At 50.3% G+C, this 20588-nt stretch overlaps 1 protein-coding gene across 1 annotated transcript; it reads right to left on the bottom strand.

The window, feature by feature from the left end:
- Positions 1–4679: 4679 nt before the first annotated feature.
- WDR31 (WD repeat domain 31) lies at positions 4680–19002 on the bottom strand. The gene is given in 11 exon segments (XM_044268604.1): positions 4680–5636; positions 6286–6448; positions 8383–8524; positions 9946–10013; positions 11590–11690; positions 11836–11980; positions 12068–12142; positions 16328–16375; positions 16377–16458; positions 17478–17593; positions 18865–19002. Coding segments are annotated over 10 exon segments (1032 nt in total). The 5' UTR covers positions 17525–17593; positions 18865–19002; the 3' UTR covers positions 4680–5475.
- Positions 19003–20588: the final 1586 nt, after the last annotated feature.

Here is a 20588-nt window from a genome sequence, read left to right as displayed (position 1 = left end):
AGGGGAGGGGACGGATCAGTCATACTTTGCTGGAGGAATTAGCAATGGCTACCGTCATCCGCTGCGGAGCCACCGAATGCACATCCTCAGCCACCATGGAACCTCCAAATGCACCCCCCCCCAGCCTCCGCAGCGTCTCCCAAACACCATGGAACCTCCAAATACACACCCCCAGCCTCCGCAGCGCCTCCCAATGCACATCCCAGACACCATGGAACCTCCAAATGCACATCCCCAGCAACCGCAGCGGAACCTCCCAATGCAAACCCCCAGCTGCTGCAGAGCCACTTAAGCCACACCACCAGTCGCTGCAGAACCTCCCCAATGCAAACCCCCAGCCACCGCAGAGCCACCCAAGCCACACCAGTCGCTGCAGAACCTCCCCAATACACCCCCCCAGGGTCTCCTAATGCACATCCCAGACACCATGGAACCTCCAAATGCACATCCCCAGCCACCATGGAACCTCCAAATGCACATCCCCAGCCACCATGGAACGTCCAAATGCACATCCCCAGCCACCATGGAACGTCCAAATGCACATCCCCAGCCACCATGGAACCTCCAAATGCACATCCCCAGCCACCATGGAACGTCCAAATGCACATCCCCAGCCACCATGGAACGTCCAAATGCACATCCCCAGCCACCATGGAACGTCCAAATGCACATCCCCAGCCACCATGGAATGTCCAAATGCACATCCCCAGCCACCATGGAACCTCCAAATGCACATCTCCAGCCTCCACAGCGCCTCCCAATGCACATCTCCAGCCTCCACAGCGCCTCCCAATGCATACCCCCAACCGCTGCGGAGCCACACCACCAGTCGCTGCAGAACCGCCCCAATGCAAACCACCAGCCGCCGCAGAGCCACCCGAGACACACCTGTCGCTGCAGAACCTCCCCAATACACACCCGCAGCCGCCACGGAATCTTCCCAATGCCCCCCCCCCCCCCACCACCACAGCAGAACCTCCCCAATACACACACCCAGCCGCCGCGGAATCTTCCCAATGCACCCCCCCAGTCACTGCGGTTCCTCCCAATGCCCCCCCCACCACAGCAGAACCTCCCCAATACACACCCACAGCCACTACAGAATCTCTCCAATATACACCCACAGCCGCTGCAGAATCTCTCCAATACACCCCCCCCCCCCCCGGCCACCGCGGTTCCTCTAAATGCACACCCCCAGCTGCCGCGGTACCTCACATGCTCAATGTGCAAAACTAGAGCTAAACATAAAATCAGATGCAATACAATCTGCATTCCTCCCCGCCCCAAATTAGAGGATATCAAATAAGGAGACAATGCCGCCAACTGATTGTAATTGCATAAATGATAAATAATGCATCCATCAGAGAGAATATGGAATCCTAGTTTGCGCCCTCTGCTGACGGAAGGACATACTACAATGTAATCATCCCTGCGCTACAGTTATGCATGACCTGAGAAGTTTCCTAGTGCAAGTGTGTAATTCTGTCACCACTAGGGGGAGCTGACTGCGCATGAAGCTGTAAGAATCCCTATGCGGTGAGCTCCCTCTAGTGGCCACTGCTGGGATAGAGAATTCCATCACTTTCCTGCTCAACCCCATCAACAACACCATCAGAATATCATTACACTGAGGCAGCACAGACCCCCACGGATAACAGATACTAACCCAGAACCCCTACGACTATCAATACTCCTTCACTGAAGACCACCAGAGGTATAAGGTATCAGCTACTAAACCACAAGCTGTATGCTTGGGATACTATCAATAACTCGCCGTACACACCACCGCTCCATGGGGCAGTATGGCAGCACTTGCAGACCGCCGTTCTCATGATTGCTGGGGGTCCCACCGGTCCCGTGGATAGGTGATAAGTGTTATTATTGGCACAAGACTGTGCGGGTGAACATAGCTTCAACTTTCTAATGCTTGATGTACAAATCCCTTGCCGTCTTCAAGAACTCTGCTTGCTTTCAGGGAATGAGAATGTTCCTATTAACAGACAAAAAATGGAAAGCTGTCCTGACCTTGCTCTAATCAGCCACGCACCTCGAGCTGCCTGGGCATCGGCGTTCAGGTTCCGGAGGTTAACAATGGTGTTTTCATTCACTGACAGCAAACGCTGACACTGAATAAAAACATTCTTGTATGCATTCAGAGGCTGTAAACAAGTCCTGGCCTAGCTGTGCTCACACAGGAGCAGTCTGTTACAGTGTATCAGTGCCTCATGCACACGGCCGTTGTTTTGGTCCGCAGTTTTGGCGGCTCGGATGCGGACCCATTCACTTCAGTGGGGCCGCAAAACTCCATGTGTTGTCCGCATCCGTTGCTCCGTTTCATGGTGTGCAAAATAAATATAACATGTTCTATTCTTGTCCGTTTTGCGGACAAGAATAAGCAGTTATATTAAAGGCTGTTCGTGCCATTCTGCAAATTGTGGAACGCACACGGACGCCATCCGTGTTTTGCGGACTGCAAAACACACAACGGTCATGTGCATGTAGCCCAAGTCTCTCTCCTGCCATGGACACCAGACTTTACAGCTCTTCCCTTCACGGTAACAAGCCCGTGAGCAGTACTAAGACAATAGACATTTCAGATGCTTCCATTCACTGACAGCAAGCAAGAGACCCTAGAAAACGGAGATACAAATAAAAAGATGGCTCCAGACACCAGGGGCACGGTCATGCTCCGGCTAAGCTCTGTAAAGGGGCCCTTAGGGCACAACCACAAGTGGCGTAAAAGCTCCACGTTTTCCGCTGCCCAATTTCACGCTGGTAATCTACGGGCGCCGGAGCAGCCACGCACCGCGGAAAACTGCCGCACATCAATTGACATCCTGAGGATTAAAAATCTGCATAAAGGGCGAGACCTGCTGCAGATCCGCAGCATTGATGCACAGAAATCCACACCATCCGGTACAGATTTCAGCACTGCGAATGTCAGCGAGATATACCGCGCATTTTCCACTGTAGCCGACTCGCGGTATTTGTGGGACACCAGTCTAGTACACTTTTCTGCATTACCTTCTCTGGGGTCCATGTCCCTTCGGATCGCTCCGGTCGTGCTTTGTTCTTGAATCTTTGCACAAAATATCCGCCGCAAGTAACGTACAGGCCACGAATAATCTACTTTAATCTGCGATATTCACAACACGGACCCACAGGGGCATAAAACATGTAGACATTTCTGCAGCGCATGGCGGACGCGGCCCTCACCCCGACCCATAGCCGGACTGTATGGTAGAAAATGTCAACGTTATATCCTCTAACCAGAACCAGTATAAAAACGACAGAAAAAACAAATTGCGCCAACCCTGTCCATGGCTCGTGTCTGGTATTGCAGCTCGGCTCCATTGGAGTCTATGGGGCAGGGCTGCAATACCGCACACAACCTGTGGACAGGGGTGGCGCTGTTTTTGGAAGAAAACTTTAGAATTAGAAATCACTGACATCCTCTTTTAGAAAATGCAGATTCTACAATTTTTCCACATTTGTTTGTAGTTACAATTTCTGTAAATCTGTAATGTGCCGGTGTCTCAAGGGATCACATCCTTTAGGGCAGGCATGCTCAACCTGCGGCCCTCCAGCTGTTGGAAAACTACAACTCCCACCATGCCCTTCTGTAGGCTGATAGCTGTAGGCTGTCTGGGAATGATGGGAGTTGTAGTTTTGAAACAGCCGGAGGGCCGCAGGTTGAGCATGCCTGCTTTAGGGCATGTGCACACTGCAGAAAGCTGGGCCTTTGGGTTTCTGCTGCGGATTCGCATGTAATAACCGCCGTGGGTCCGCAGACAGATTCGCTTGATTCAGTCGGCACAGAAGCCGCGGCAAGAAGGGTCAAAGGTTATAGGGTTTGGAAAGAAATTTAAAAAACACAATATAATCTATGGCACAGATTTCTCATCGATAACAATGGCAGGAGGACTTTAAAATGGCTGCCTTTAAAGGTCTCCTTCCGCTCCCCTCCCAGTGGGACCAGTGAAGGCAGCTATACTTACCTGCTCCCCAAACACTGCGTTCGGGCTCCGTGGCTCCTAGGCCATCATCCTCCAGACTTCTGGTCCCCGCATGTGAACTTCCTGCACAGATGGGATTGAGAGCACTGCTACAGCCAATGACTGGCCTCAGCGGTGACCTGTCCACCTACGACATGTCACTCCTGGGTCACATGCTGCAAGGAGACAGGTCACCGCTGAGGCCAGCCGGTGGCTGCAGAGGTGCATACAATCCCATCCGTGCAGAAAGCTTACATGTGGGATCTAGTAGTCTGGTTGAAAGGGAGACAGAACTGAGCGGCGAGGACTGGGCGAGTATAGCTCCTTTTACAAGTCAGACTGAGGCAAGGGGTGGGGGGGCTCATTAAAGGGCATCTGTCAGCAGTTTTGTCCCTATGACACTGGCTGACCTGTTACATGTGCGCTTGGCAGCTGAAGACATCTGTGTTGGTCCCATGTTCATATGTGCCCGAAATGATGTTTTAATATATACAAATGAGTCTCTAGGAGCAACGGGGGCGTTACCATTACACCTAGAGGCTCAGCTCTCACTGCAACTGCAGCGTTCTCTCCATTTTGATTGACAGGACCAGGCTTTATGACATTTTCACTGCTCACATATGAACATGGGACCAACACAGATGCCTTCAGCTGCCAAGCGCACATGTAACAGGTCAGCCAGTGTCATAGGGACAAAACTGCTGACAGATGCCGTTTATCCCGAATGGAATATGCGCGATTGTGCACATACCCTAAGGATACTAAAACTTACCAGACACCTTCATGGATTCAGACATTTCACCTTTACAGGGTCTAAAAATGTATTCTACATTGATAACGCTGCCCCATAGAGATCAGTGGCTGCCTGTGAACCCTGGAGCCGCTGATGATCTTGGGAGTACAATAAAACAGGAGACGAACAATCCATCTTCGGAAACTATTTTGGCGCATAGACAGCACGCTGGCGCGCGCCGAGACGGGGGGCGGATTCTTTTTGTCCTATTTTACCCAGAATATAAGCAGCCACAGAGGTGCCGGGCAGCCCCTGATCTAGTCAGCTCCAGTGCTTCGATGGCCGCCTCGGCGTCTAGGCGTTGTGTCCCGTCTGATAGAACAATTGATCATTTCTAGAAAATACACAGTAGTAATCCACATACACAAACATATAAAAAGAAAATTCTACAAAAAATATTTCACAAGCTTTTTGGACAAGCGACTGTACAAATCGATCAAGTGCGCGGTTACTAATGGAAAGAGCTTCAAGTGTGCGGACGGGTCACGGACAGGCAGTGCTACATCTCTATAAGGGTAAGTACGGTGGCTCATAGAGGACAAGCTCCATGCAGACGCTGCCCAATGCCAGGTTTGAACCCAGGGCCCCACTGAGCAGGGCCGCACAGGAGTGCCATAGTCTTGTGTGTTCCCCGTCAGTCTGCAGAAGTGCTTGGGGGCGGAGAGGGGGGGGGGGGTAGCACCACAGTTAGAACTTTGCCACCTGTCGCAGCGAGGCGCCCCTGCTGCAGTCTATGCGCAGAGATTGAATTCCTGAGTTGAAGCTGGCACACAGGATGGATGTGTTATCGCAAACTGCCAAAGACGAAAGGGGCCCCGAGCCGTCCAGGAACAGGCTGCTCAGACACGCTTTTGGAGAGAGGAAGAGAGAAGCAAAGTAGGAAACTTTCAAACCACAAAGTTATAAAGAGCAGCTCAGCTTCAGCTAATATCTACAAAATAAACACTCAACATCGCATTCACGTCCCCACACTCCAGTCACAGCCGAAGCAGCGTACAAAATTCCGCAGCTAGCATTGTGGGAATGTAGTCTTTCCGCATGACTGAACTACATTTCCCACGATGCAGCTCAGCAGAGCAAATAGGACAAAATACTAAAAGGTCTACAAACGCTTGATGTTAAAGGGGTATTCTAACTTTAGAAATTATGATATATTGCTAGAATATGCCACCACTTTATAGAGGGTAGGGGTCCGTCCTCTGGGCTCCCGACTCATCCTGAGAAGGAAGGGGCCTCAGCGATGTTTACTGCCCTGCACGACGGGGCCCCAGGGGGACTGCAGCACAATCCCATTCAAGGGAATAGGACCAGCAGCTTTACTATGGCGCTGAAGTGCAAGGACAGCAACGCTAAATCAATGCCGAGGTCCCTCTCATTCTCAGGACTGGTGAGGGTTGACCACCGATCAGAAAGTGATAGCATATCACTGGGATGTTATATCATTTTATCGGAAGCGAGTGCCCCTGTAAGTTGAGATATAGGAGGCCAATCACATACCAGCAGTATCCCGCTCCCAAACCTTCACAGTGCAGTCATGGGATGTGGTGGCCACTAGCGGGGTGTCCGACATTCCCTTCGGAAGGAAAATGCAGGACGTGGTGCTTTGTAGGTGCCCCTTATATTCACACACTATGTCTTTCGTCTGGCGGAGGTCCCACAGCTGTGAAGGAGACATATGGCTTCATTATAGGGTTGAACCGGGTATCGAATTATCGATACCCAATCGAAACTTTTATACGGGTATCAGGATTTGCCATTTACCGATACTAGGCTGCGCTACTGCACAGCCTAGTATCAGAGAACATGGCGCGCGCTGAGAGCAGCGCGCGCCATGTTCCCTCTGCAGCACAGGGAAGAAGGAGAGACTCTCTCGCTCCCTCCCCACTATGCCGCTGCCACCAATGAGAGAGGGGCGGAGGAGGGGAGGGGCTGTGGCCGCTGCGCCACCAATGAAGATAATAAACGTTTAATACAGATACAGGAGGCGGGTGCCGGCGGCAGAATCACATAGCCGGCACCCAACCTCTGACAGGGAGCTGCGATCAGCGGCAGTTAACGCCGCACCTGAGGGGTTAACTGCCACTGATCGCAGCTCCCTGTCATAGAGGTCGGGTGCCGGCTATGTGATTCTGCCGCCGGCACCCGCCTCCTGTATCTGTATTAATGGATTAAAAACATTGGTGGCGCCCCCAAACCCCCCAGTATTAAATCATTGGTAGCGCAGTGCGCCTCCACAACCCCCCAGTATTAAATCATTGGTAGTGCAGTGCGCCCCCCCAACATTAAATAATTGGTGGCGCACTGCGTCCCCAATTTCCCCGGGAATAAATCATTGGTGGCAGTGGCCACAGGGTCTCCTCCTCATTGGTGGTGCCGTGGCAGTTGTGATCGAAGCCCCAGCAGTATAAGGGTCCATTCACACGTCCGCAAATTGCGGAACAATTCCGGATCCATTTATTTTCAATGGGGCCGCAAAAGATGCGGACAGCACACAGTGTGCTGTCTGCATCTGCACTTCCGTTCCGCAAAAAAAATAGAACATGTCCTATACTTGTCTGCAGACACGGACGAGAAAAGGCATTTCTATTCAAAGTGCCGGCCATGTGCGGTCTGCAAAATGCGGAACGCACATGGCCGGTGTCCGTGTTTTGCGGATCCGCAATTTGCGGACCCTAAAACACTTGCGGACGTGTGAATGGACCATTATCCTGGGGCTCCGATCAGTTACCATGGCAGCCAGGACGCTGCTGTGTGCACAAAGCCCCAGACAGCAGGGAGAGTGTGAGGTCCGATTCACCCTAATAGAGATCTATCAGGGGGAATAGGACAAGGGATTAAAAGATCACAGGTTCTGGCCCCTAAGGGGGAAATAGTTATTAAATAAAAAGTAAAAAAAAAAAAAAAAGTTTTCAAAAAATACACCAAAATATTAAGTATAAATCACCCTCTTTCCCAATTTTACATATAAAATATATAAACAGTAAATAAATAAACATATTACATATTGCCACGTCCAAACTATTAAAAAAAAATATCTCCTATGCGGTGAACGCCGTAACAGAAAAAAAAAAAAAAAATAAAAAAAAACGGCGCGATTCGACATATTTTAGTCACCTTGTCCCCCCAAAAAATAGGATAGGACTGTTCGATTATGGGTCGGACATTCCATAAAATGCGGAATCCACGCAGCTTTTTTGGTGTTTTTTTTTCCGCATGGTATCAAATGGTATCGAGTATCACAATACTTTTTTATGCTATCGAAATCGAATCAAAAGTTTGGAATCGCGACAACCTTAGTTCATTAAAGCTTAATTTAAGTTCCATCCACGGGAGATGCAGTTGAATATAATCGGTTGCTCTCGGTTAGCAGCCGTGGCTCACTGTAATGTATGTGAATGACAGGATGCCACATATCTCCAGCCACACGCACACACTAGCCTGCTGGTCCGCTATATAGTTGGGGGAGTTCATAGAGATTTTACTTGTGGTCTTCCCAGAAGATGAACGGGATAAGTAAATCTGTAAAACAATCACCCACCTAAAAAAAGCCATCCACAGTATAAAGCTCCACAGCCCCTGGAATAAATGTCTCACCGTGGCTTCACAGCCCTGTCCACCGAATCCATTGCTGCTGGTCACACAGTAATGGCCATCTTCACTGACATCGCAGTGCATCTGAATGTACTGCTTCACAGGGAACGTGTGCGCCACCTGCAGGTCACGGGTGTCCCAGACACTGGATAATGCAGAGAGATTAATGCTCATATGGATTACATGTGCAGGAGAGCCGGCCTTCCTCTCATGTGACATTTACATCTTGGGTAAATCTAAGGGATGTCTTTTCTGAATGCTGGAGCACAGGCAGGAGGTCTAACTGTGACCACGGAGAGTGGGAAGTAGGGGTATGGGTGGGAATCCTGGCTCGATTACTGGGAAAGTAGAGGAGGTGCCCTGCTGCCACTACCAGGGACGTAGAGGTGCCCTGCTGCCACTACCAGGGAAGTAGAGGTGCCCTGCTGCCACTAGCAGGGAAGTAGAGGTGCTCTGCTGCCTCTACCAGGGACGTAGAGGTGCCCTGCTGCCACTACCAGGGAAGTAGAAGTGCCCTGCTGCCACTACCAGGGAAGTAGAGGTGCCCTGTGCCACTACCAGGGACGTAGAGGTGCCCTGCTGCCACTACCAGGGACGTAGAGGTGCTCTGCTGCCTCTACCAGGGACATAGAGGTGCCCTGCTGCCACTACCAGGGACGTAGAAGTGCTCTGCTGCCTCTACCAGGGAAGTAGAGGTGCCCTGCTGCCACTACCAGGGACGTAGAGGTGCCCTGCTGCCACTACCAGGGAAGTAGAGGTGCTCTGCTGCCTCTACCAGGGACGTAGAGGTGCCCTGCTGCCACTACCAGAGAAGTAGAAGTGCCCTGCTGCCACTACCAGGGAAGTAGAGGTGCCCTGCTGCCACTACCAGAGAAGTAGAAGTGCCCTGCTGCCACTACCAGGGAAGTAGAGGTGCCCTGCTGCCACTACCAGGGAGATGGAGGTGCCCTGCTGCCACTACCAGGGAAGTAGAGGTGCCCTGCTGCCACTACCAGGGAAGTAGAGGTGCCCTGCTGCCACTACCAGGGAAGTAGAGGTGCCCTGCTGCCACTACCAGGGAAGTAGAGGTGCCCTGCTGCCACTACCAGGGAAGTAGAGGTGCCCTGCTGCCACTACCAGGGAAGTAGAGGTGCCCTGCTGCCACTACCAGGGAAGTAGAGGTGCCCTGCTGCCACTACCAGGGAAGTAGAGGTGCCCTGCTGTGACTACCAGGGAAGTAGAGGAGGTGTTCTGTCCTGCGACTAATAGGGAGGTGGAGGTGCCCTGCTGCCACTACCAGGGAAGTAGAGGTGCCCTGCTGCCACTACCAGGGAAGTAGAGGAGGTGTTCTGTCCTGCGACTAATAGGGAGGTGGAGGTGTCCTGCTGTGTACAGAGCAAGTGTAGCACAGGCTGAGCATTTTATTTTTTACTACTAGAGAGGAAGGGGGAGTGAGGAGGAAAACCACAGCTGTAACCACCATAAGGAACTTTAGGCCAGGTAAATATCGTAATGGATGAAATCACTTTTCCTATAAGAGTAGATCTGTAGCATTAGAGCCACCCTATAAATTAACTGTATAATTACCGGGTGCTTTTATCCTCAGAGGTCTGGACGACGTAGGACTCTCCGGGAACCCAGCACAGGTGAGTTACCTGCAGGAGAGAAAGCAGACATCAGGATCCTCTACCAGAACCCACCATGTGGACCCCCCGCTGACCGACCCGTGACTGGAGATTTAGGGTAGAGCTACAGAGATCTTGGTCATGCAACAGCTGTCCCACCCAAGTATCACGGTGTAGCAGGGCAGCCATAGAAGTGAATGGGGTTTCAGCGACTGAACTGCCCTGCTACTCTGCGATACTTTACAGTGAAGGTATCTGCACTGAATACTCCAATCATGCAGCAAACTGTGCATCCAGAACTGACTATGTACACATCATGGCTGCCTTAGCCCCTCGGAGCACCGCTTCACTTCCGCCGCTCCTGCGCCCAGTGAGATTGACAGGGCCAGGCATCCTCACCGCTTCCGAATCCTCCCGTATATGCCCGCGGCAGCACTATTGACACGTGTGCAGCGGAGATCCCAGAGAGGAACCCCCGCATGAGATCTTCACTGCGCCGACGCATGCGCCATATTTCAGGGCCAGGCATCGGAGCAGTGAGGATGACTGGCTTTGTCAATCACACTGGGAGGGGGAGTCGCAATGGGGGGAGGCTGAGGTGAAGTGGTGCTCCCAGGAGCAAGGCCGAAACCCTCAGTGTTTCGGGTGACGCTAGGAAGGCTCGTCCTGTCACTGCCTACCATTGGCTGCTACCCCCCGATGCCGGATATTTTCATCCGCGCACAGGGAGAAGCAGCAGCGGCGGTGCGGGGACCAGGAGCGGCGCGGGGAGCCAGGTAAGTATTTTCAGTGTGAGGGGCCCGAATATATGGGGGGCATTCTTTAGTCTTGGATAACCCCTTTAAAGGGGTATTTTGACTATCTCTGGAATTCCCATAGAAATGAATGGAGTGGCTGCGTGCACCGGGTACGGGCGTCCCGCTCTTGTGATCGTTGGGGGTCCAAGCATCCATCCATCTTGTGGATAGGGGATAATTTAACATAACCAGAATACCTAGGAAGCAAACTAATCACTTCTGCAATGTTCTGGAATACCCGACGAGCGGCTGCCACTGGCAGATCTGGCGACATTTGCCATGGAAACTCATGGGCACCCTACAATGACACTCCAGTGCACCAATGGGCTGACAGAGGAAGCCCCCTCATTACATGCCACAGTGGCTACTGACCACTGCATCTAAGGGGTTAAATGACTGGGATTTGAGGTACCTCCAATAACGTAGGCTGTATATTACAGTCAGCACACGTTGCCGTTGGCACGGATACAGCTCCTGTGCCCATGCCAGTCACTGAATGTACCATTACGTAACGGTGCATCATTTGTGAAAAGAAGTTAAAGGGTGTGTGTGATCGGTGGAGGGTCCTCGGGATTTCCAAAATCAGGAACACAAATGGCATCATTTGAGTGGACGGCGGTGAAGCGCTGCAGCCCCCTTTGCTCTGCTAATGAGGCCCCCACCAATCACACACGGATGACCTGTCCTGGCAGGTCTCTACAGAATGCTGGATGCTGCTGCCCCCTGCTGGACAACTGCAGTAAAATCCCCTCCTCGTGCCGTGTGAATGGACACAGCAGCCCTGTCTAGAATGCACAGCCTAAACCTACCAGATTTCTGGACACAGCGGCTTTCAGCAGACATTGCCCGGACTCCACGTCCCATTTACACAGGGTGTTGTCTCGAGACCCCGTCACCAGTTTGGCACAATCTGCAAACAACAGAAAGAAATCAGTTCTCCCAATTTCAGGCTGAAGCATCCCGGCCACAAGTGTCGGCAGGAGGGAGGACGCAGCGGCTAGCAGATGTCCCCCACATATCCCCGATAATAACCACACGGAGGAGCGAGTACTGACCGGGGCTTACTGCCAATCCAGTGACAATTAAATGATGTCCCATGAACTTCTGAGCGCTGCTGGCTTTACAGTGCAGGTCCCACATGAGAACCGTCTTATCCCGAGAGGCACTGAATAAACGGTTGGATCCGAACACGCAGCTGACCTGTAGGGTGGAGACACAACACGGTCTGGAGTACGCGCGTCACGACCCCATCTATAAACGCCATCTCCACCCTTGCCACAAGATTACCTTCGACACCTCTCGCTCGTGCCCTACAAACCTCTTCAGGGCGGTGCCCGCCCTCCAGTTAGACACGATCACAGCCTGTGAGATGGAAAAGTGGCACCGTTACGGTTTGCAAGCACCAAGTTTAGCAGCATGAGGTCGGATGGATCCTGTTCGCCAGGTAAAGGGCCTGCTGAGAAGCGTCCAGACCCTGATAAATGCCAGATCTGAAGACCTCCATAAGTGACTAACCCCTTCTATGCACCACAGACCAGTTCCTAGATTTGTGCCCCCGCCCCAAATTTTGGACCCCATTCTGTTCCATTTCCCATTACTGACATTCATCATTGTTTGTTACAAGATAAAACCACTTTTTTAATAAACTTTATTAACCTATAATTATTATTTTTTAGTCCCACTAGGGGGCCTGGCTTTTATAATACACTGGTATACACTGTACATCAATGTATTACAGCCTACAAGGCAGGGGCGGACTGGGAACTAAAAGTGTCCCCACATTGACAGCAGGGGGGGCAACACACGTAGGCAGGGTCAGCAGTACCATAGTACAGCACAAAATACTGGGGGCTATTTACAGATTGCAACAATTTTGGCAAAGAAATAAAAAGTCTGGAACTTGATTTGCGACTTTTTTTTTAACTTGATTTTGCGCCGTCGAGTAGCAGGGGCCGGAGCTTCGGCCCGATAAATTTACCATCTTTTATGTCTTGAAACCGGCGTTAAGAAAGAGTGAAAAGTTCACCAATCAGGGCTGGAGTCGTTTTCACTGCCAGAAGTGCACCTAATTATGAGACCCGAGCCTCTTCTTAAGGCCTCATGCACACGACCGTATGTGTTTTGCAAAAAAAGGATGCGGCAAAAATACGGATGACGTCCGTGTGCATTCCGTATTTTGCGGAAAGGAACAGCTGGCCCCTAATAGAACAGTTCTATCCTTGTCTGTAATGCAGACAATAATAATGTTCTATTTTTTTTGGGCGGAACGGAAATACATAAACAGAATGCACACGGAGAAACTTACGTTTTTTGCAGACCATTGAAATGAATGGTTCCACATAAGCAAAAAAAAAAAACGGAACAGACACGGAAATAAAATACGTTCGTGTGCATGAGCCCTAAATCAGGCGAATCCTCCGGCAACGCAGGGTGAAAACAAAGAGCAGCATAAAGAGACAGTCTTTGTAAATGACCCCCCTGCCTCAGGATTACCAAATACCACAGTGCAGCATAAAATGCTGCCCCAAACGCTGCCTTTCTGTGGTGGCCAGCACCAGCCGCCACATCCTGTCCTCCCCCCTGACCTAGAAGGCGAAATGCGGGCCACAGCCCAAGCCCGCCCTACCTTCAGCGTGCTGGCTGTCCCCGTCTGCTGCTGTCCTCTTCTAGCCTGTGACCCGAGAAGTCTACATCATGGTGCCATTCGTACATTGCCTCATACAGCGGCCTACGAGGGTGAATGGCGGGACAGAGTGCCGTGGGCTCCCGTGCCCTGCTGCCACATTCAACTGTAATGCCGTCCTGATGACTGCGATACAATTAAAGGGAACCTGTCATGTGATTATAATCTAACTAATTATATACAATCATTAACTACTAAAAAGTACCTTAGATGTATTCACTCACTGGTGTGACAGATGGGATGTATTCACTCACTGGTGTGACAGATGGGATGTATTCACTTACTGGTGTGACAGATGGTTACCTCATAATATACACACAAAGATGCCACATGCTAATGAGCTGATTTGAGTCCAGCGTGATGTCAGTGAGTCCAGCGTTTTTTTAATTCAGAGCTATAGCCACTCCCCTGCCCACCTGCTGCTGATTCATATGGAAAATAACTGTCATTCAGCAGCAGGTGGGCGGGGAGAGTCAGGAGCTCATGAATATTCAGGACTCATCATTATCAGCTGGAGCTTTTCAATACAAGATGTTGGCAGATTGACTGGGTCAATTAAAGAAAGTGACCCAGCATTTTGCTAAGAGAATCAGTCACTTATTTATGTTGCCCTTAGTTAGGACACCATAAAACTGGTGACAGGTTCCCTTTAAATTCAGGAGGGCACCTGCGACCACCTGCCAGGTATGCAAGTACCTGATGCTCCCACAGAGAGCGTCACATCATTAGGTACCCGGCCAGTGGCAGAGAGAAGGGCTCAGGTAGCCCCCTGAGCATCAGCCCAATGGGAAATCTTCCTGTAGAGTCTATGGCCTGTCCACCCCATCTGATAGGCTGGGTTCAGATCAGCATCAGAGGATTCAGACTTACACAAATGTAAACTCATTCACATGACCGTATTTTCATTTTTTGCGGAAAGGACGTGGCCCTGTTCATTTCTATGTGCGCATCTGCGTACCCCGTCCTGCATAAAAGATGGAACATGTCCTAATCTTGTCTGGTTTGCGGACAAGAATAGGCATTTTCACAATGGGGTGTGGGATGCAGACGGACAGAAACTGTATTTTGCGACCACAAAATACATACGGTCGTGTGCATGAGGCCTCTTAAACAAATTCATACTATACCAGGGAGTAGCTAAAGACTCATGGGCCCTGTGGCTGAAGCAAAGGCATCTTATTACAGTTCTCCACAATGTATAAAAAGAACCAAACATATTACGCTTAGACCACCTATATTCCACACATACATAAGTACGACCATATTGGGGGTCATTTACAAAGAACAGCGTTTTCACGCTGGTCTTAGTTTCCCCTTGCGCTGCCGCAGGACTAGCCTAATTTATGACAATACTAGGCACATCGGAGGGAGTGCATGGGACACATTTATCGAGCTCGCCTGTTTTTGGGGCGTAAAATTTAGACGCATTTCATTCTTCTGTCTTTCTTTTGCTGAATATTTATTAAAACTCGCACAGCAGTTATTTATTAGTCTGACCTCTGGTGGTTGCTTTTCAGTATGACAGGTTCATATTCACTTAGACTGGTCTAATTAGGGTACTTTCACAATAGCGGCAGGGAAGTCCGGCAGGCGAACAGCCTGTCGGATCCGTCCTGCCGCTAGTTCACTAGTGCCCCCGAACTGCCACTCCTTCCCCAATGACTATAATGGGGGCGGAGTTCCGGCGGCAGCACGGCAGCGCACGCCCAGAGGCAGCCAGACTAAAACTACGACATGCAGTACTTTTAGTCCGGCTGCCCCTCGCCGTGAGATCCGACAGGCTGTTCACCCGCTAGAACAGCCTGCCGGACTCCCCTGCCGCTAGGGTGAAACTAGCCTTAGTTTGCTCATTAAAAAAGTTGCATCTGTGCAGAGAAAAGTCACACGTCTCCAGGAAAGTCTTCACCACTAGTGTTGAGCGAAGTTCGGGTTCGGGTTATTGAAGAATCCCATTATGGAGTCCGCTACCACGGACCATAACGGAATTTAGAATCCATTACGGGATTCTTCGATAACCCGAGCTTTAGATGCCGAACTTAAAAAAACAAGTTCGCTCAACACTATTCACCACTGAAAACAGACGAAGAAATACACCAGTCCTGGGGTGAAGTAGAAATTAGACTGTCTTTGCAACAAATTCAGGCGCACCTACGTAAATAAATCGGAAAAAAGTTGCAAAAAAGTTTGAAAACTTCTGACTTTGTCTTAAAAAAAATCCAAATAAACAAATGAGACGCAAAAGCCTCCAAAACAGGCGTAATTTCAGTCGTAAATGCGACTAAAAAAAATAAGACTGTCTAAAACAGTATTTTTTTTACAAAAAAAAAAACTGGCGCAAACACTTTAGTAAATGAGTCCCCATGTGCTTGCCTTTTTCGCCACCATGTTGTCCTGTGTGCAGGCGTAGTGCGACACACATTGTTTGGAGGTCTTTTTTGTTTCTTTCACCCTGACATTGCTGCGGGAAGATGCTCCTAATTTCTGATGGGGCGTGCGCTTTGTCATAAATCAGGCGCATCTTTGGTAGTCCTTGCGCCTGCCGGAAAATCGGAAGGTTTTTTTCAGCAACTTTTTACGTTGTTTTTTTCTGATGTAAAACTGGTACATTTATCAGGGCTGGAGCCTGGCCCCCGCCACTACTATGTTAATGTTGCCACGCGGGCGTTTAAAAAGTCACAAAAAGGAGGTTGTGCAAACATTTTAAGCCAAAAAGAGGCATAAAACTGTTAGTAAGTGACCCCCAGCGTCTCCATAATCTCTGCCCGGTCTTTAAAGTCAGGCAGAAATCTGAGCCCTGCTGTGTTAATTACAAGGCAGAGCGCCTCGGAGCGCAGCTGACGGGTATCCAGTGCTCAGCGACTTACCTTGTCTTTGCCGCCTGACACACAGAGGTCCGATTTCAGAGCAGCGATGGACGGTGACGGCGTCATTGTGGGCCCGGCTGTACTGCTGGATGGCCTGCCCCGGCGCGCTCTCCTCCACATGACTGTCGGCCCTGCGTGCGATGTATAATACTGTAAAGGCACGAGGCCATTGATGATGCACAATGCTGCAGTCTATGGAGGAGCCGGTATGGAGTGGTGTGCGGGAGGCAGAGCTACATACCGCGACCCCCAAGATCTCGGCTTGGGGTCCGCACTGACATACAGCGCAAGTGGAGAGGTTTATTTTTACGAAGACTTCGTGATGGCTTCCCCATTAAAATCTGCTTAACATACGACGGCCACTGGTTTTATGGGGAATCTGTGCCGCAGTTTATACGGCGTGGATTTAAAATCCGTATCACAAAAAAGAAAGTGTGTCAATTCTTGGCTCTACCAGGCTGAAAGCGCTTTGGGTAGTCACACACAGATTAGCCCCATTGTAACTTAAAGGGGTATTCCGGTTGTTCCCCTATAACTATTAGATCAGTGGGGGTCCTTCTGTGGGAACCCCCAATGATCATGATAACAGGTGCCTTGTACAGAACAGAGTAGCTGATCACACGTGCATGCAGCCCTCCATTCAGTTCTATGGGAATTCCTGACATAGTGGAGCGCTGTACTCGGCTATCTCTTGGCGCTCCCATAGAAATTCAATGGAGAGTCCGTGTCCATGTGCGACTGGCTGCTCTGTTCATTTCAGGGGGGCTGCAGGGGGTAAGGGGCCCTGTTCTCGTGATCGGGGGAGGGGTGTTCCCAGAAGTAGTACCCCCACCATCTATCATGTGAATAGCGGATAACTTGAAACAACCAGAATACCCCTTTACAAGGCCTGGGTCGGTCTTGGATTTCGGCAGCAGGTTTCATGGTAAAAATACAATCTGATTTGCCGTATCTGATGCAGATTTGCGCCCTTAGATATTTGGAACCACGATGCCATGTGACATTACTGAAGCGTCGCTGCATGGCGGGTGACAGGGACCACCTCTCTCTGACACATTACATGCTGATCCTCCTGCACTTCAGCCCACGACCCCCAGTTTTGTCTGTTTTTACCATCTCTGGTTGAACATTGATCCAGTCGTACGTTTACCTGTATTTGGAGCTGTTCCGCTTGACCTTACTCTGGAATTTTCCCATTATCCTGACTGGGGGCGGATGACAGGAGCCGGCGAAGCGACAAAGACATCAGGATTCCTGAGCTGCGGCCTGTCAGGAGGAAACATGAGAGGTGAACGTCCGATAATCCGGAGACGCCAACGTGCGGGCCTTGTATATGGAGCGGACAGGTATCTGCTCATCATCAACGGGAGCAACACAATATTGGGGGGGTCCATGTGAACCCCTCAGCTTAGGGTACTTAAGGCCTCTTGCATACAACCGTATGGCTTTATCAGTATTTTGCGGTCCGCAAAAAACAGATCCGCAAAAAATACAGATGACAACTGTGTGCATTCTGTTTTTTGCGGAACGGAACAGCTGGCCCCTGATAGAACAGTTCTATCCTTGTCCGTTATGCGGACAATATTAGGACATGTTCTGTATTTGAACGGAAATACGGAAGCATACGGAGTACCTTCTGATTTTTTGGAGGATCCATTGAAATGAATGGTTCCGTATACGGAGCGCAAAAAACAGACCGTAAACGGAAAAAAAAAAAGGCGAGAGGCCTAAGAAGAATCCGGCAGGCAGTTCTGTTGTCGGAACTGCCTGCCGGATCCGGAAATCCGTATGCAAACGGATATCATTTGTTTCTGGATTCGTCTCTCCGGTGTCATCCGGAAACAGATCCAGTATTTATCTTTTCTCACATTTTTAAAGGTCTGGGTATGCGCAGATCGGGAAACCGGATCAGTTTTTCCGAAACACTGGATACCGGATCTGTCATAATACATTTCAATGGAAATCCGGCAAGTTTTCCAGAATTTTGGCTGGAGAAAATACTGCAGCATATTGCGGTATTGTCTATGATGTCTTCGGGGGATCAGTGACTCATTACAATCTTCTTCCAGCCTCAGCAGATTACAGACTATCCAGACACGGATGCTTTGCGGTATTTTCCATCCGCCCTCTTAGTTTTCGGGGGATTAATCGGTGATCGCACACAACAGATCTAATTAAAGCAGACGATAGGGACAGACAGACGAGGCGCGGCGGTGTCTCTCACCCGGCATTATGTTGCTATGGGAGACGGTAAATCTCATTAGGATAAACGGCGTCAGTCTGATTGACGTGACCCCTCTGGGTCGCCCGCTGCGGGGAGAGGAGGGCTCAGGGTGGCATGACACTAGATCACCTGCAAAGGGGGGGGGGGGGAATCAAATAATCATCTATCACCTGGCACTGGAATATCCCTTTAATAACAGGACAACTGTAAATGGATATTTAAAGGGATATTAGGTAAAGAATAGATGGATACGGGATGACTCAGGCTGTGTTCACACACACTGCGGCATATAAGGACACACATTGTACATTACCTCGCTCGGCGCCTCTAGTTGCCCCCGGGGCTTCTCCATCCTCCCACCACCTTCTACCGCCGTCTCCCTGTCTCCTTAGAGACGCGGCGCCGCCGGTTACCAGGGACCGAGCGTCACCTGGAAAACCCTCCCCGTGGAGCCAGACACATTGGTTCCGCCTCTTACAGTTCGGTAAATGTCCCGGTAAAACATACCCGTTCCCGGCGGTGCCCGAGGGCAGTTATTACCCCCCTGACCTGACATATTCCCTGAGCTAAAGAAGAATTCCTATCCTTACAGTCAGTGAGGAAGACTTGCTAAACTGGTGCAACCAATCGGATTTCGGCTTTCATTATTAGAAGGGGGCTCTGACAAATGAGAGCTGCGATTTGATTGGTTGCTATGCCCCCATTAGTTCCCCCCAGTATTGATAATGCCTCCATTGCTGCCCCACAGAATTAATAATGTCCCTATTAGTGCCCCCAGTAACAGTAATGCCTTCATTAGTGCCCCCCTGTAATGGTAACGCCCCCATTTGTGCCCCCTAGTAATTCCCCCATTAGTGCCCCCAATAATAGTAATTCCCCCATTAGTGCCCCCTAGTAATAGAAATTCCCCCATTAGTACCCCCCAGTAATAGTAATGACCCCATTAGTGCCCCCTAGTAATAGTAATTCCCCCATTAGTGCCCCCTAGTAATATTTCCCCCATTAGTGCCCCCCAGTAACAGTAATGCCCCCATTAGTGCCCCCAGTAATAGAAATGCCCCCATTAGCGCCCCCTGTAATAGTAATGCCCCCATTAGTGCCCCCTAGTAATAGTAATTCCCCCATTAGTGCTCCCAGTAGTGCCCTCCAGTAATAGTAATTCCCCCATTAGTGCCCCCTAGTAATAGTAATTCCCCCATTAGTGCTCCCAGTAACAGTAATTCCCCCATTAGTGCCCCCCAGTAATAGTAGTGCTGTCACAGTCTCTCCCCTGACAGGGGTCAGAAGATCTTAGAGACTGGCTGCACGTGATGCGATCTGACAGCCTCCTTGGTTTCACTTGTTTCTGTGTAGTTGCTGGATATGACCGCACCTCTGGTCTCATGTGTAGCTTAGTGGTCATTCCCACTCCTCCATTTAGTCTGGTCTCCCCCATCATGCTATGCGGTTGATGGCTCCTTTCTGGTTGTGGAAGTGCTGGTGTTGGTTTTCCTCTGAGTGCCTGCTCGTCCGCGTACTTCGGAGTTAAGTGTCTCTTCCTTATTTCTTGTTTGTAGTATTCCCCTATCTCTTGGTATTAGGCCTGAGGGAGTCTCCTGTTCCTTCAGCTGGGAAGAAACAGGACTTATTGTCCTGACACTATTTCCAGGGCCCTTTAGGGTCAGATAGGGCTCTAGGTTCCTGCGTATGAACATTCCTGTTCATACTGATAGTAGTCAGGGCTCGGTTTAGGGATTCTCTAGGTGGTGACCTTTCCCCTTTCCCTAGTTAATAGGCCTAGTACCTTTTCCCTTACCTCTTGTGTTCGGTGTGGAGTTTCCTACCCACACCGCGCCGTGACAAATGCCCCCTAGTAATAGTAATGCCCCCTTTAGTGCCCCCTAGTAATAGTAATGCCCCCATTAGTGCCTCCTAGTAATAGTAATGCCCTCTTTAGTGCCCCTCAGTAATAGTAATGCCCCCATTAGTGCCCCCAGTAATAGTAATGACCCCATTAGTGCCCCCCAGTAATAGTAATTCCCCCATTAGTGCCCCCTA

Source organism: Bufo gargarizans, chromosome 9 (assembly GCF_014858855.1).
Source record: "Bufo gargarizans isolate SCDJY-AF-19 chromosome 9, ASM1485885v1, whole genome shotgun sequence".
Classification (NCBI taxonomy): Eukaryota; Metazoa; Chordata; class Amphibia; order Anura; family Bufonidae; genus Bufo; species Bufo gargarizans.
Note: the sequence above shows the minus strand (reverse complement) of the source record. Positions and strands in the feature narration are given on the sequence as shown.